Source organism: Oncorhynchus nerka, linkage group LG13 (assembly GCF_034236695.1).
Source record: "Oncorhynchus nerka isolate Pitt River linkage group LG13, Oner_Uvic_2.0, whole genome shotgun sequence".
NCBI lineage: Eukaryota > Metazoa > Chordata > Actinopteri > Salmoniformes > Salmonidae > Oncorhynchus > Oncorhynchus nerka.
This window is the reverse complement of record NC_088408.1, coordinates 84,725,959-84,742,904: the sequence shown is the minus strand read 5'-3', so window position 1 is coordinate 84,742,904 and position 16,946 is coordinate 84,725,959. Positions and strand designations below refer to the sequence as shown.

Sequence of the window (16,946 nt, the reverse complement as noted above, 5' to 3'; positions counted from 1 at the left end):
GCGTGAGCCTGGTTTAGTCAGCATGTTAGATACCACCAATTCCCAGATTGGAAATGTAGTTTAATTAAGTTATATTGATTAAGTTTTTAAATTCTCCAACTGAATTTGATTACTGAAAATGTGAGGACGTGTCACAACTCGAGTAGAGGAGTATAAGATCTTCTAATTGGCCATGTGACACTTGAGTCTCAAAGGAAGGTGGCGAGATGAGAGGCCTGACTGAGATCCTCTTAGAGTTGCCATTGGATTGGAACTAGCAGTAGTTGGATGGGAAATGGCACCAGGTCTGATTTCTCATATCTTGATGGTACCAGTACCAAGTAGTTGCACTTCAAATTACACACACACACACACACACACACACACACACACACACAATCGTTTAAAGATGGGTTGGACCAAGGTGCAGCGTGGTAGGAGTACATTTTTATTTTATATGACACCAAAAAAAACGAACGTAACGCTACATGTGGTGCCGAAAGCAACTACACACAAACAAGATCCCACAATCTAAGGTGGGAAAAAAGACTGCCTAAGTATGATCCCCAATCAGAGACAACGATAAACAGCTGGCTCTGATTGGGAACCATACTAGGCCAACAAAGAAATAGAAACATAGATTTCCCTACCCGAGTCACACCCTGACCTAACCAAATAGAGAATAAACAAGGCTCTCTAAGGTCAGGGCGTCACACACACACACACACACACACACACACACACACACACACACACACAGAGCTATAAAAAAACACTCCCACTACATCCTCTCCATTCACAACTCCACCCCTGTACTATCAACCCAGATAAATCCTATCATACCCTGGTCTCCATGCACACCTCCATGCCTGTACTATCAACCCAGATAAATCCTATCCCACCCTGGTCTCCATTCACACCTCCACCCCTGTACTATCAACCCAGATAAATCCTATCCTACCCTGGTCTTCATTCACACCTCCACCCCTGCCCCATATTCTCACTCATGCACGCACCCGACTCACTCCCATATGTGAGAGGGTTGATGGGAAATGAGAGCAGGGTAAGTGTATTGGGAGGCATTGGTTTGGGAATGAAAAAGAGAGAGAGAGGGGTGGAGTTGGGGGAGAGAGGTGGAAGGAGAGACAGAATGAGAAAGAATGTAGAGAGGTGGAGAGGGAGAGAGAGTGGAAGGGAGATGGAGGGGGAAGGGGGATAGAGAGGTGGAGGGGGAGAGAGAGGTGGGGGGGAGAGAGAGGTGGAGGGGGAGAGAGAGGTGGAGGGGGAGAGAGGGTGGAGGGGAGAGAGAGAGTGGAGGGGAGAGAGAGGTGGATTGTGGGGAGAGTAAGAGGTGGAGGGGAGAGAGAGAGAGGTGGAGGGAGAGAGAGATGGGGAGGGGGAGAAAGAGAGGTGGAGGGTATAGAGAGATTGTAGAAGGGGGTGAGAGAGAGGTGGAGGGGAGAGAGAGAGAGGTGGAGGGGGAGCTGGAGGGGGAGGGAGAGAGAAAGAGAGAGGTGGGTGGTGAGAGAGAGGAAGAGAAGGAGAGAGGTGGGTGGTGGAAAGAGAAAGGGAGAGAAAGAGAGAGGTGGGTGGTGGAGAGAGAGAATGAGAGAAGGAGAGGGTGGGAGTTAAAGAGAGGGGGCAGATCATCAGAGTCTCATATTCACACACACACAAACACACACACCCCTCCTCAGCCTGTTACCTCAGTGAAGGTGGAGCCACTGTAATTGAGAGGGAGAGGAGTCCACTCCACACTCATTCATGGAGAGAGAAAGAGAGGAGGACATGTCTCACAGGCACCCACTGGCCAACCAGGACTTAGCACTACATTTTGTTTGACCATCTCTCTCTTTTTAGTGAAATCTAGAAACGTGTGGAGGGTATCTGGCAGCAGTGAGCTATTGAATGTTTGGGCCTTAGGGGACAGAGGGATGAGCCTGGAGAAAGTGTTATAGTAGAATGTCCCTATGCCAGTGGACCTTTCATTGTGGGAGTAGCCATCTAAGGATTTCTGGATTGGAATTAAATTCAGCACCAGGAACAGCTAAGGACAGAAGAACAGTTTCAAAAGTGGAACATATGATGCCTGCCTGGTTTGTCATTGGAATACACTGACGGCAATTACACTGGCAACAATAAGACGAGTGGGACAATAGGCTGTTTTATTTATCGATTTGTATTTGTCTTAATTGATCTACCAGGACATCAGTATAGGAACAAAAGTGAAAGAGAACATTGGAATACATGGACTTTCAGTACAATAATTGCTCTAGCTACCAAAAGAAAGCCAAGGAGACATTGATTTTCAACCCAGATAGGTATAATTGAGGAGGAAATCTCTTTTGCATATAGACCTGGTAGACTAGGTACCAGAGAGGCCCATTTTCCAGGAGGGCTTCCCTCCCTGACCTCCCAGCCTCCCGTTGTCCCCAGCAGCATGTCCCAGGCTGTGAGGTTGCTTCTAGTCCTCCCCACACCATTCTACCATGACCACATGGGCTGCTGGAGGGAGTACGGCTGTCACTGCCTGGGCCACCTCTGGGTCTTTGTTTAGGTCTGGCTCTGGGTCCAGGTTTAGGTCTGGCTCTGGGTCCAGGTTTAGGTCTGGCTCTGGGTCCAGCTTTATCTCTAGGTCCTTCTTTTCCAGCCTGTCTCTGTCTCTGCTGCTAGCACTGCTGCTCGCCCTTTCCCTCCCTGTGGTTGTCTGCCATCAACCTCTCTACAGAGGCAGGCTCCAGCCAACCAGCCCCAGGCTCCAGTTCCCCAGTCTCCAGCCCCACAGCCCCCAGCCCCCCAGCCCCCAGCCCCACAGCCCCCAGCCCCCCAGCCCCCAGCTCCCCAGCCCCAGCAGCCCTTTTAGGGCGCCAGTGAACAGTTCCCTGGCTGCATCCAGGGTTGGAGAGACTGGGGAAACTGGAGGTCCCTTGGAAGGTATTAGGGTTCCGCTGGGGAGGCACATACGCAGCTACAACCACCTGCAGGGAGATGTGCGGCGGAGGAAGCTCTTCTCCTTCCAGAAGTTCTTCCTGCGGATCGATACAAATGGCAGAGTTAATGGGACCAAGAGCAGAGAGGACCCCCTCAGTAAGTAACCACAAGAGTGAGTTTTTCAATTAGTAGGAGAGTAAAAGAGGGGAAACAGAGGTTCAACCATAGTGTATTGAAAATAAATGATTGTGTTGTCAGGGCTTTCCTCACTCTTCACTACAGAATATCATACAAATTACAGAAAAAGGGAAACAATTTCAAATGATTGACTTGTGTTGAATAACTTTACTGTTATGTTTGGAAAGACAGGTTTCCAGCGGAATTTTTTAGCATTGATCATCAATACGGCATGTTGAATCTAAATTGTGGCAAGATCTGTCTCCCAGCAGTACATGGACATTCTTAGAGCTAGGCGACACATTCCTGACAAGAAGCTTCTTTCTGTATCTACCAGACGTCCCTGTGATATCTGTCCTGTCATAACATTCCGTACAATGATGGTAGCTCTAAGATGATTAAAACAGGAGGGGTAGATTACCAACCTGTTATCTGTCCGTATTCACAGCCCAGGGTCAACAGTACTGATAACAGCTAGACAGGAGCAGGACAGGGGATAGGAGAGGATATGTCAATCACTAACATGCTCCCACACACAACCAGTCCGCTTCGTTTAAGTCCACACATGTTGTACATAATGCTGATGCCGTGTGGTTTATGATTAATAGAGTATAATGTAAATATGATTCATTTACAGAGGTACAGAAACATGAATGGATATGTTTAGTACTCATGCCCTATTCTCACAGTACAGTTATTCCAGTGAGATACGTGTGTGAGCCTATCTGTGTGCGGGCATTCACATGCTCAAGTGTGTGTGTGTGTGTGTGTGTGTGTGTGTGTGTGTGTGTGTGTGTGTGTGTGTGTGTGTGTGTGTTCGGATGTAGCAAACCAAGCAACCACCACCAGAGACACATGTGCTCACTTAAACTACACCCCCCCCCCTCCCCTTCCCACCTACACACACCACCCCCCATCCCGTGTACCCCCTCCTAGGCGTTCCTAAGAGGCTTATGGGAAAGTGTATATGGAAGTCTTTATAGACCTACACTTGTTATACTCCTTTAGGACCTACACTTGTTCTAAACCACAAAATGAATCAAAGAGGCTTATGGGAAAGAGTAAGGAAAGGCACCATTGGTGTTTGTTTTGACAAGAATATGACAGAAATGTCTTTATAGACCTACACTTGTATATACATGTCTTTATAGACCTACACTTGTATATACATGTCTTTATAGACCTACACTTGTATGTACATGTCTTTATAGACATACACTTGTATATAAATGTCTTTATAGACCTACACTTGTATATACATGTCTTTAGAGACCTACACTTGTATATACATGTCTTTAGAGACCTAAACTTGTATGTACATGTCTTTAGAGACCCGACACTTGTATATACATGTCTTTAGAGACCCGACACTTGTATATAAATGTCTTTATAGACCCTTCATTTCTATATACAGTTGAAGTCGGAAGTTTACATACACTTAGGTTGGAGTCATTAAAACGTGTTTTTCAACCACTCCACACATTTCTTGTTAACAAACTATATTTTTGGCAAGTCGGTTAGGACATCTACTTCATGCATGACACAAGTCATTTTCCCAACAATTGTTTACAGACAGATTATTTAATTTACAATTCACTGTATCACAATTCCAGTGGCTCAGAAGTTTACATTCACTAAGTTGACTGTGCCTTTAAACAGCTTGGAAAATTCCAGAAAATGATGTCATGGCTTTAGAAGCTTCTGATAGGCTAATTGACATAATTTGAGTAAATTGGAGGTGTACCTGTGAATGTATTTCAAGGCCTACCTTCAAACTCAGTGCCTTTTTTGCTTGAAGTCATGGGAAAATCAAAAGAAATCAGCCAAGACCTCAGAAAAACAATTGTTGACCTCCACAAGTCTGGTTCATCATTGGGAGCAATTTTCAAAGGCCTGAAGGTACCACGTTCATCTGTACAAACAACAGTACCGAAGTATAAACACCATTGGACCACGCAGCCATCATACCGCTCATGAAGGAGACGCGTTCTGTCTCCTAGAGATGAACGTACTGGGATGCGAAAAGTGCCAATCAATCCCATAACAACAGCAAAGGACCTTGTGAAGATGCTGGAGGAAACAGGTTCAAAAATATCTATATCCACAGTAAAACGAGTCCTATATCGACAACCTGAAAGGCCGCTCAGCAAGGAAGAAGCCACTGCTCCAAAACTGCCATAAAAAAAGCCAGACTACGGTTTACAACTGCACAAGGGACTGGTGCACTTCACAAAATAAATGGCATCACGAGGAAGGGAAATTATGTGGATATATTGAAGAAACGTCTTAAGACATCAGTCAGGAAGTTAAAGCTTGGTTGCAAATGGGTCTTCCAAATGGACAATGACCCCAAGCATACTTCCAAAGTTGTGGCAAAATGGCTTAAGGACAACAAAGTCAAGGTATTGGAGTGGCCATCACAAAGCCCTGACCACAATCCCATAGATCATTGGTGGGCAGAACTGAAAAAGCGTGTGTGAGCAAGGAGGCTGTCCTGACCATAGGAAGCCTTTATTTTCTATGGTAGAGTAGGTCAGGGCGTGACTTGGGATTTAGTCTAGTTTATATTTTCTATGTGGGGTTCTAGTTTTTTTTCTTTGTTGGTGTTTTGGTATGATTCCCAATTAGAGGCAGCTGGCTATCGTTGTCTCTAATTGGGGATCATACTTAAGTAGCATTTCTCCACCTTTGTGTTATGGGATATTGTTTTGAGTAAGTGTATGTAGCACCTCTGTTGTCACGGTTTGTTATTTCGTTTGTTTGTTTTGCTAAGTTTCACTATTATATTATGTGGAACTCAACATACGCTGTTCCTTGGTCCGTTTATACAAACAAACGTGACAGAGGCCTACAAACCTGACTCAGTTACACCCGCTCTGTCTGGAGGAATGGACCAAAATTTACCCAACTTATTGTGGGAAGCTTGTGGAAGGCTACCCGAAACGTTTGACCCAAGTTACACAATTAAGGCAATGCTACCAAATATCAATAGAGTGTATGTAAACTTCTGACCCACTGGGAGTGTGATGAAAGAAATAAAAGTTGAAATAAATCATTCTCTCTTCTATTGACATTTCACATTCTTAAAATAAAGTTGTGATCCTAACTGACCTAAAACAGGGAATTTTTACTAGGATTAAATGTCACGAATTGTGAAATTTAGTTTGAATGTATTTGGCTAAGGTGTATGTAAACTTACGACTTCAATTGTAAATGTCTTTAGAGACCCTACACTTATATACATGTCTTTATAGACCTACACTTATACATGTCTTTATAGACCTACACTTATGTCTTTATAGATTTTACACAGTCTTTATTTGACACTGAGGCAAATATGCAATGAATTTCAAAATGCCTCTTTTGGGTGTTTATGACATAGTGAAGACATTGCTTGAAGCTAGTAGGTGTTAACTTATTGAACTCTTCTATTGTCTCATCATTACTCCTCACAATTCTTTATACTACAGGCAATAATTATACAGTTATACTAGCACATACAGTGGGGAGAACAAGTATTTGATACACTGCCGATTTTGCAGGTTTTCCTACTTGCAAAGCATGTAGAGGTCTGTAATTTTTTATCATAGGTACACTTCAACTGTGAGAGACGGTATCTAAAAAAAAAATCCAGAAAATCACGTATTATTTTAAAGTAATTAATTAGCATTTTATTGCATGACATAAGTATTTGATACATCAGAAAAGCAGAACTTAATATTTGGTACACAAACCTTTGTTTGCAATTACAGAGATCATACGTTTCCTGTAGTTCTTGACCAGATTTGCACACACTACAGCAGGGATTTTGGCCCACTCCTCCGTACAGACCTTCTCCAGATCTTTCAGGTTTCGGGGCTGTCGCTGGGCAATACGGACTTTCAGCTCCCTCCAAAGATTTTCTATTGGGTTCAGGTCTGGAGACTGGCTAGGCCACTCCAGGACCTTAAGATGCTTCTTATGGAGCCACTCCTTAGTTGCCCTGGCTGTGTGTTTTGGGTCGTTGTCATGCTGGAAGACCCAGCCACGACCCATCTTCAATGCTCTTACTGAGGGAAGGAGGTTGTTGGCCAAGATCTCGCGATACATGGCCCCATCCATCCTCCCCTCAATACGGTGCAGTCATCCTGTCCCTTTTGCAGGAAAGCATCCCCAAAGAATGATGTTTCCACCTCCATGCTTCACGGTTGGGAGGGTGTTCTTGGGGTTGTACTCATCCTTCTTCTTCCTCCAAACATGGCGAGTGGAGTTTAGACCAAAAAGCTCTATTTTTGTCTCATCAGACCACATGACCTTCTCCCATTCCTCCTCTGGGTCATCCAGATGGTCATTGGCAAACTTCAGACGGGCCTGTACATGCGCTGGCTTGAGCAGGGGGACCTTGCGTGCGCTGCAGGATTTTAATCCATGACGGCGTAGTGTGTTACTAATGGTTCTTTGAGACTGTGGTCCCAGCTCTCTTCAGGTCATTGACCAGGTCCTGCCGTGTAGTTCTGGGCTGATCCCTCACCTTCCTCATGATCATTGATGCCCCACGAGGTGAGATCTTGACTGGAGCCCCAGACCGAGGGTGATTGACCGTCATCTTGAACTTCTTCCATTTTCTAATAATTGCACCAACAGTTGTTGCCTTCTCACCAAGCTGCTTGCCTATTGTCCTGTAGCCCATCCCAGCCTTGTGCAGGTCTACAATTTTATCCCCGATGTCCTTACACAGCTCTCTGGTCTTGGCCATTGTGGAGAGGTTGGAGTCTGTTTGATTGAGTGTGTGGACAGGTGTCTTTTATACAGGTAACGAGTTCAAACAGGTGCAGTTAATACAGATAATGAGTGGAGAACAGGAGGGCTTCTTAAAGAAAAACTAACAAGTCTGTGAGAGCTGGAATTCTTACTGGTTTGTAGGTGATCAAATACTTATGTCATGCAATAAAATGCAAATGAATTACTTAAAAATCATACAATGTGATTTTCTGGATTTTTGTTTTAGATTCCTTCTCTCACAGTTGAAGTGTACCTATGATAAAAAATGACAGACCTCTACATGCTTTGTAAGTAGGAAAACCTGCAAAACCTGCAAAATCGGCAGTGTATCAAATACTTGTTCTCCCCACTGTATTAGTAATATACTGCTGTATATAATACTAATCTTTTGCATAAAGTGACCAAGTTTATCTTTGGGTTGGGTTTGACTGCAGTAGCAGGGGAGGGGTACTAATTCATGAATGACATGGTTGAACATCATTGTGGTCACATCAAAGCTGCTAGTGTTCAGTATCAATGGTGCTGCCACAAAGTCATTTCCTGGGGGGGACTGGGGACAGTGTGGATTATCTGGCACACTATCAGGTTCACAGGGCAAGAGATACTACAGGAGAGCAGCTCCAGTCTCTGCTCTGGCCCAGGGCCTAGACATGATCCCTGGGATGATCTGTCCTTTGTAGCCCCTGAAAATGACACAGCATCAGGTTTATGGCATTGATTCTGTGGCAATGCCCAGTTAAAAACTCTGGGTTGATAGAAAATAATAACATAATAATGGTTATACTGTATGAATAAAACTAGAAAAGGACATTTCCTAAAAATGCTTGCTATCAGCAAGCATGTGGCAATCTTTTCATAGATAATGTAAAATCATGCACTGATTTTTTGCACTGAAGCATATCTGGAGTCCAAGTTAGCAGTTTTGATTAAAAACAGCTTCAATCTTTCACTAGTCATTCTTATTACTCCTTCTTTTTGGAGATATGGTTTAGGTTCAGTTTGTTTTTGTCCAAGGCTGAGACCCGAGCTTTGAAACCTGGTTACAGCATAGTAACGAGTGAGGGGGAACAACTGGTATTGTGCTTGAACTACCAACCTTGCTAGCAAAGATCTCAACAGATGTAGAGGTGGTGGTTTTGGGGGCTGTTTAAGAGCATGTATCCAACCTCCCACAGATTTATGGGGATGCCTGTGAAAAACTTTCCCACATGTCGCTCCATCGTGCTGGGATTCTGCTGGGAGCTTACAGAGAGAGAGGGCTGGAAGTGATTCCCGGGCAATATGGAGCTTTGCGAAAATAAACGCATTTAACTAAAGCTACACATTTAAACGGCATCATCTTAAAAAAACAACTAGACAAAACTGTGTTTATCGATAACCTGGTTTGCTATATTGTCGCATCTCATCACATTTGAAAAGCCAAAAATATTTTGAATACACATTTACTGAGAACAGTAATGGTGGACTCGACCAGTTCTGAGGCTCTAACAGATGTGTGGCGGCGGACGAATTAGTCTAATTACCCCAAGCTGGGATGGTGTGAGTGTGAGCTCAGCCTGCCAAGAGCGCAGGAGGGAAATATAGGAGGCCACCAAATGTGCTTGTGTCTTTCTCTCTGTGGGGAGTCATGTGTGCTGAGGTGCCTCCTGACTGGGACTGGCATGTTCCTCTTTCGCGCGCGCATGTGTGTGTGTGTGTGTGTGTGTGTGTGTGTGCGTGTGTGTGTGTGTGTGCGTGCGTGCGTGTGTGTGCGTGCGTGTGCGTGTGTGTGTGTCCCTCAGAAGGGAAACCACAGCCAGTACTCTAAGGGACACTGAGATAAGAGATGAGAAGATGTTTATGGACGTGGAGAGGGGCAGGGTATGAACAAACTAATTACGTTCAATGTGGTCCTCATTTACATTACAGATGATTGGTTTCATTCCCATATTTCAACATGACGATACAGTTGGAATGGTTTCAGATATCTAAGTAAATGTTTTCCTTATTCTTAAATCAAGTTGGCTACAGTGTATCTGTACTGTAAACTCTGTCCCATTTTTTAGAAGAGGTAACTTCCAGTTACCCTAAATAGACATGTAAAACGGCGAAATCTACCTTTACCTGGCAACCCACTGTGGAAAATTCACCTTTAACTGGCAACCCACTGTGGAGAATCCACCTTCAATTCACATTGGCATTGTCTGCACCTACTCCACCCTAACACACCATTTACTGCAGTAACTACAAAACAGAGCGTATCAAATGAGCCACACATTAGGAGAAAGTGTCCAGCATGCAACTCATTTTCCACTAAATAAACAGTTGGAAATGTGTGGTTGACCCACGGCCATGATTTAATGTGTGGTGTATCAGAATCACCACTACATAACACACAGTGTCACATACATTTGGTGTTGAGTGTTGTGAGACATAATATGTTGAACAAAAAACACATTTGTCCTAATGGCTTCGGTTAGTTTTTTTCCGTTGTAGATATCATTCCTGAGTGAGCAAGTAGACAGTAGTGCTGAACATTAATCATCAAAGACTGAGTGGATACGGGTGGCTTTTCTCTATAGAGAAATGCTGTAGAGACTGTGTATATGTGTGCACAATTCTTGCTCGCAACAATATGCACACCAATGTGTGTGTGTGTTCTCTGTGTCCCAGACACACACTTGATTTTTTAAAATTGTATTTGTATTTTTTATTTAACCTTTTTTTTAACTAGGCAAGTCAGTTAAGGACACGTTCTTATTTACAATGACGGCCTACCAGGGAATAGTAGATTAACTGCCTTGTTCAGGGGCAGAACAACAGATTTGGACCTTGTCAGCTCAGGGATTCAATCTAGCAACCTTTCAGTTACTGGCCCAACGCTCTAACCACTAGGCTACCTGCCGCCCATATAAGTCATCTCGCCCCAGCCTCCGGTGTGTGTGTTTGATCAGTGGTCATTGAGGTCTTTCTAATCCTCCCCTCCCTGTCTCTCTGTCATGGCTCATCTGTCCTCCTCTGTTCTCTCTCCTTTCATCCCAGCATGTTTACAGAGGGCCCAGAAACAGCCTTAGATAGTCTTACATCCTCACTCGATACCTGACACCTAATCCCTTACAGAAGCAACTCTCAGATCTTCAATGGCCGTTGTGTCATGGTCCCCACCACCACTTCACCTGTCGGTGTGAACCTGTTTGAACTGGAAACTAATGCAGAGGCTACCTCACTGATGTGGAGACAGGGATGTAGGTCACAGTATATTTCGAAGGTCACTTTTTCCAGGACACCTGCCCCTTCAAGTTCACACGGCACCTTTGGACGGTCTGACCACAAGCAAGGGAGCTTGACAGTGACACAGGCGGCTTTACATACTCATCAGGGACGAAGGAGGGGAACTGCTGTGGCAGTCTGATCAAAGGCCATCGTCATGACAACTCCCTGCAGCGTGTGTGTGTGTGTGTGTGTGTGTGTGTGTGTGTGTGTGTGTGTGTGTGTGTGTGTGTGTGTGTGTGTGTGTGTCAGGATAGGATAACAACACCACACGGGAAGTGTGGAGAGGAAGTGAAGGAGGGTGTCAGGAAGTCAAACATACCATAGGAACCAGAGAGGGGCCATTAACACACACCAGCGTCAGATTAGATACATGTGTGTGTACGTGCATGCGTGCGTGTGAGAGTGTGTATGTATATTTACACTGGGAATTGGTGGCTTATATTCCAAATGAGCCAAACTATTCACAAATAAATCCAACCTGCTTTCCTTATAATCCTCATGCCAAATGAGTTATTAAGCTGAAGTCTGTTCTTCTGTGTAGACTGTGGCCCTGCATAGATGAAGCACGCTTATATGGGTGATATGAAGGATGGCTGGATGGATGGATGAAAACTCTACCCTACATTTTTAAGAGATTAGTCAGGCTTTTCTCTGAAAATGAACTAAAGTATTAGAGGGACATAAATATGACTGACAGCATGACAGTTGGCTATGAACTAGAGTATTAGAGTAACAGAAATATGACTGACAATATGACAGTTGGCTATGAACTAGAGTATTAGAGTAACAGAAATATGACTGACAGCATGACAGTTGGCTATGAACTAGAGTATTAGTGTAACAGTAACAGAAATATGAACTGAGTATTATAACAGAAATATGACTGACAATATGACAGTTGGCTATGAACTAGAGTATTAGAGTAACAGAAATATGACTGACAATATGACAGTTGGCTATGAACTAGAGTATTAGAGTAACAGAAATATGACTGACAGCATGACAGTTGGCTATGAACTAGAGTATTAGAGTAACAGAAATATGACAGTTGGCTATGAACTAGAGTATTAGAGTAAAAGAAATATGACTGACAGCATGACAGTTGGCTATGAACTAGAGTATTAGAGTAACAGAAATATGACTGACAATATGACAGTTGGCTATGAACTAGAGTATTAGAGTAACAGAAATATGACTGACAGCATGACAGTTGGCTATGAACTAGAGTATTAGAGTAACAGAAATATGACTGACAGCATGACAGTTGGCTATGAACTAGAGTATTAGAGTAACAGAAATATGACTGACAGCATGACAGTTGGCTATGAACCCACAGGATTTCAGCTAGAGGCTTTCTAAAACACATCTAGATTATTTTGTCTTGAGAAAGGCTCTACACTATAAACACAATTACTCTTCGGATCAACGTCATTATTTTTTACTTCAGCTGGTTACAAGTAAATCAGTTAATTTTTCTCAATTTAAAAAAAAGTATATAAATTTGATGAAACCAAATACCTGATACAATGCCAACTGTTATATTTGATTATTAACAAACCTATATTTTAAGTGGCAATACTTCTTTTCTACACATTTAACTTACTTTTCCCATTTGGTTAAACCTAATAAACAACACAAATACAAACAAATATTTCATGTAAGGAGGGACAGGCAGACACTCCTGATAGTTCGACAATCTCTTATCTTTATGACTACAGCAGATCCAGAACACATAGCTTCTATGTACTCTGAACGGTTACACATTTCCCCTAAATCCTCCCCTATGTTGAATATAAATGATTTATAAAAGGTTTATCACTTGTTTCTAAATCATTATACATGTTATTTTGTGTGTTCTCAGGTATTCTGGAGATCACGTCGGTGGATGTGGGGGTGGTGGCTATCAAAGGCCTGGGCAGTAACTATTACCTGGCTATCAGCAGGAAGGGTGAGCTGTACGGAGCGGTCAGTATCCGAGTCAGAGGTCATTTAACCAGCCTCAAAGACAGACACTTAGATTCCTTCAACTTTATCACAAGAGTTCTTATCTTTGGAGCTGGGTTCACTTTTAACTAATGGTGCAGTGGAAACTATCAGAAGTTCAAAGAGCACCCCATCCAAACCAAGTGCATATGATTCAAAGAGGAAATTGGAGGTCAGCAAGTAATGACTATAATGCTAAGTGACACAGACATTAGAATACATCACATCTATCACTGTAACCGATTTACATAACTAACTATTTCTATTGAATGTACCCCTCTAGTACATGGTAACAGTACATGGTACATCTTGACTAAGTTGAATTGGGTTGTTGTTAGACAGTAGTTGCCATATTATTCTTGTCACTAAGTATTGTTTATTTATTTTGTTTTTACATTTGGACACTTGAATGAGATGGTGCATGTCAAGAGATTTAATCCTGCAAAATGCAGATAAATAAATACAGTGTACAGTGCATTCGAAAAGTATTGAGACCCCTTGACTTTTTCCACATTTTATTACGTTACAGCCTTATTCTAAAATTACTTTTTTCCCTCATCAATCTACACAAAGCAAAAAAAGGTTTTTAGAAATTGTTGAAAATGTATTAAAATAAAAAGTCTTCAGACCATTTGCTATGAGCTCAGGTGCATCCTGTTTCCATTGATCATCCTTGAGATGTTTCTACAACTTGGTTTGAGTCCACCTGTGGTAAATTCTATTGATTAGACATGATTTGGAAAGGCACACGATTGTCTATTTGAGGTCCCTCAGTTCACCGTGCATGTCAGAGCAAAAAACAAGCCATGAGGTCAAAGGAATTCTCCGTAGAGCTCAGAGACAGGATTGTGTCGATGCAAAGATCTGGGGAAGGGTACCAAAACTTTTCTGCAGCATTGAAGGTCCCCAAGAACATAGTGGCCTGAATCATTCTTAAATGGAAGACGTTTGGAACCACCAACACTCTTCCTAGAGCTGGCCGCCCGGCCCAACTCAGCAATCGGGGAAGAAGGGCCCTGGTCAGGGAGGTGGCCAAGAACCCGATGGTCACTCTGACAGAGCTCCAGAGTTCCTCTGTGGTGATGGAGGAAACTTTCAGAAGGACCACCATCTCTGCAGCACTCCACCAATCAGGCCTTTATGGGACAGTGGCCAGACAGAAGTCACTCCTCAGTAAAAGACGCGTGACAGCCCGCTTGGAGTTTGCCAAAAGGAACCTAAAAGGACTCTCAGACCATGAGAAACAAGATTCTCTGGTCTGATGAAACCAAGATTGAACTCTTTGTCCTGAATGCCAAGTGTCACATCTGGAGGAAACCTGGCACCATCCCTAAGGTAAAGCATGGTGGTGGCAGCATCATGCTGTAGGCATGTTTTTCAGCAGCAGTGACTGGGAGACAAGTCAGGATTGAGGGCAAGATGAACGGAGCCATGTACAGAGAGATCCTTAATGAAAACCTGCTCCAGAGCGCTCAGGACCTCAGACTGGGGCAAATGTTCACCTTCCAACAGGATAACAACCCTAAGCACACAGCCAACGCAGGAGTGGCTGAGACAACGCAGGAGTGGCTTCGGGACAAGTCGCTGAATGTCCTTGAGTGGCCCAGCCAGAGCCCGGACTTGAACCTGATCGAACATCTCTGGAGAGGCCTGAAAATAACTGTGCATCGACGTTTCCCATCCAACCTGACAGAGCTTGCTAGGATCTGCAGAGAAGAATGGGAGAAACTCCCCAAATACAGGTGTGCCAAGCTCGTAGCGTCTTACCCTAGAAGACTCAAGGCTGTAATCACTGCCAAAGGTGCTTCAACAAAGTAATGAGTAAATAGTCTGAATACTTATGTAAATGTGATATTTACATAAGTAAATGTGATTTGATTTTGATTGATTTCAGTTAGATTGATGAGTGGGATTAAAAAAAAATCAATTTAAGAATAAGGCTGTAATGTAACAAAATGTGAAAAACGTCAAGGGGTCTGCATGCACTGTAGGGTTGAATAAAGGGTTGAATAAATACCTGGAAACATTTCAACATTGATATATTTTATTTTTTATATTTTGACTCTTGTATGAACAGTACATTCACTATAAATATAGTATTCTCACATCCTTTGCTAGTGTATGCACTTCACAATTGAAAATAGTTGACTCCGTATGAAATGTATTGAGTCAGTATCCAAATACATATGAGAATGTATCCCAGTAATGTCCTTTGTTCTTCCAGAGAGAGTTTGGCATTGACTGCACACTGAAGGAGCGTATTGAGGAGAACGGCTATAACACCTACGCCTCAGCCGAGTGGAGGAACAAGAAGAGACAGATGTTTGTGGGGCTGAGTGTCCACGGGAGGCCACTGAGAGGGAAGAAAACAAGGAGGAGGAAAATGTCCACCCACTTCCTCCCCATCATGGTGTGATGAAGAAGAGCATTTCACTGTACTAAACATACCCTGTGGGAGAGCTATTCAGCACTGAACAATCTTTCAGATAAAGATTTTTTTAAATGTACTCTAATCTAGACAGAGAGCATCTGAACTATACCATTTATAAAAGACATATTTTCTCTAAGGAAGGTAATTAACTGTGCATATACTCCCTGCTTTTGACTTTCGTTGAGATGGTTTATTGGTTTGAGGATGTGCAGTGCTTTCTGTGGCACAGGGTAAAATTTGAATCATATTCTGTGCCAAATCATTGGAAAGATGTGGACTGAAGGAGGGTGTGACATGTGGGAACAAAGTAGGACGCTGTTTCACACACCTCGTGGATGAAGTGATGAAGCACTGGCTCTGTGTATCCAAAAAAACGATTGAACTGTTGTTCATGGTCCTCATTCTCATTTCAATGATCTGAACATTCTTAAATGAAGATGAAGGCCTAACAGATCGGTAAATGCAGGAAAAATGTATATAATTGAGCAAGATCCTCGTGGTCATGAGATCTTGGAACCATATCAAAAGTGAATACAGTGAAAGGAAACACTAATGTATGATATTTAACCACTGAGTTTTGACTGTGTTGAAGTAAATTATTTATTTTGTGTAATATTTAACTGAAGGTGGAAAGAAGGTGAACATTTCATTGCATTCTTTACACCTTATGTCTGTGAAGTAAATAACATACATTTGCTATTTCCTCCTCGGGATCCAAATGTTCTCATGTTCATCAATAAAGTTTGCAACTTAAACTGGTTGACAAATCTGACAAATACACATATGATTGAGAATGTGACCCAATAAATGAGATCCTGTTAATACAATAACACTGAAAGAACAATCAGAATGCTTGGTGTCTCAACTACAGTTAAAGTAGATATATTCTAAGGTGACAGGTTATGGTAAAAGGATGAAAACCCACAGCACAGAGACCCAGTGTGGCTTTCAGGTCGCGCTGAGGAACTATTCTTATCAGGCTGACTGAGGTAGGTAATGACAAAAGGCAACCATTACAGGCCCACCACATATTCCATGTGGCAACCGTTGCACTAATGATTAGAGTTCCCAAACAAACTGGAAACCACATGAAAATGGAAGGGAGATAGCTACACTGGTATGGGATTACATGCAAATTTCCCAAATGGCAGGAGACCTTGGGTCACATGGATACTGAACAAGCAAGAATCACTTGTTTCAGACAGTAAGTAATGTGAAAAAAATGTAATAGCCTGTAGATCTCACATTTCTGCATTGTAATATCCAACATCAAGCACTATTTAACAACATCTGTTGCAGGGTATGTGGGGTAGGAAGTGTGTGTGTGTGTGTGTGTGTGTGTGTGTGTGTGTGTGTGTGTGTGTGTGTGTGTTTGAATACCAGAGCAGACGAGGTGAAAAATCTGCCGATGTGCCCTTGAGCAAGGCACTTA

At 42.9% G+C, this 16,946-nt stretch overlaps 1 protein-coding gene across 1 annotated transcript; it reads left to right on the top strand.

Moving 5' to 3' along the window:
- Positions 1-1,774: 1,774 nt before the first annotated feature.
- LOC115140698 (fibroblast growth factor 10-like) lies at positions 1,775-16,285 on the top strand. The gene is made up of 3 exons (XM_029679027.2): positions 1,775-3,066; positions 12,962-13,065; positions 15,308-16,285. The coding sequence occupies exons 1-3, from the start codon at positions 2,469-2,471 to the stop codon at positions 15,497-15,499; spliced, it is 894 nt and encodes a 297-aa protein (XP_029534887.1). The 5' UTR covers positions 1,775-2,468; the 3' UTR covers positions 15,500-16,285.
- Positions 16,286-16,946: the final 661 nt, after the last annotated feature.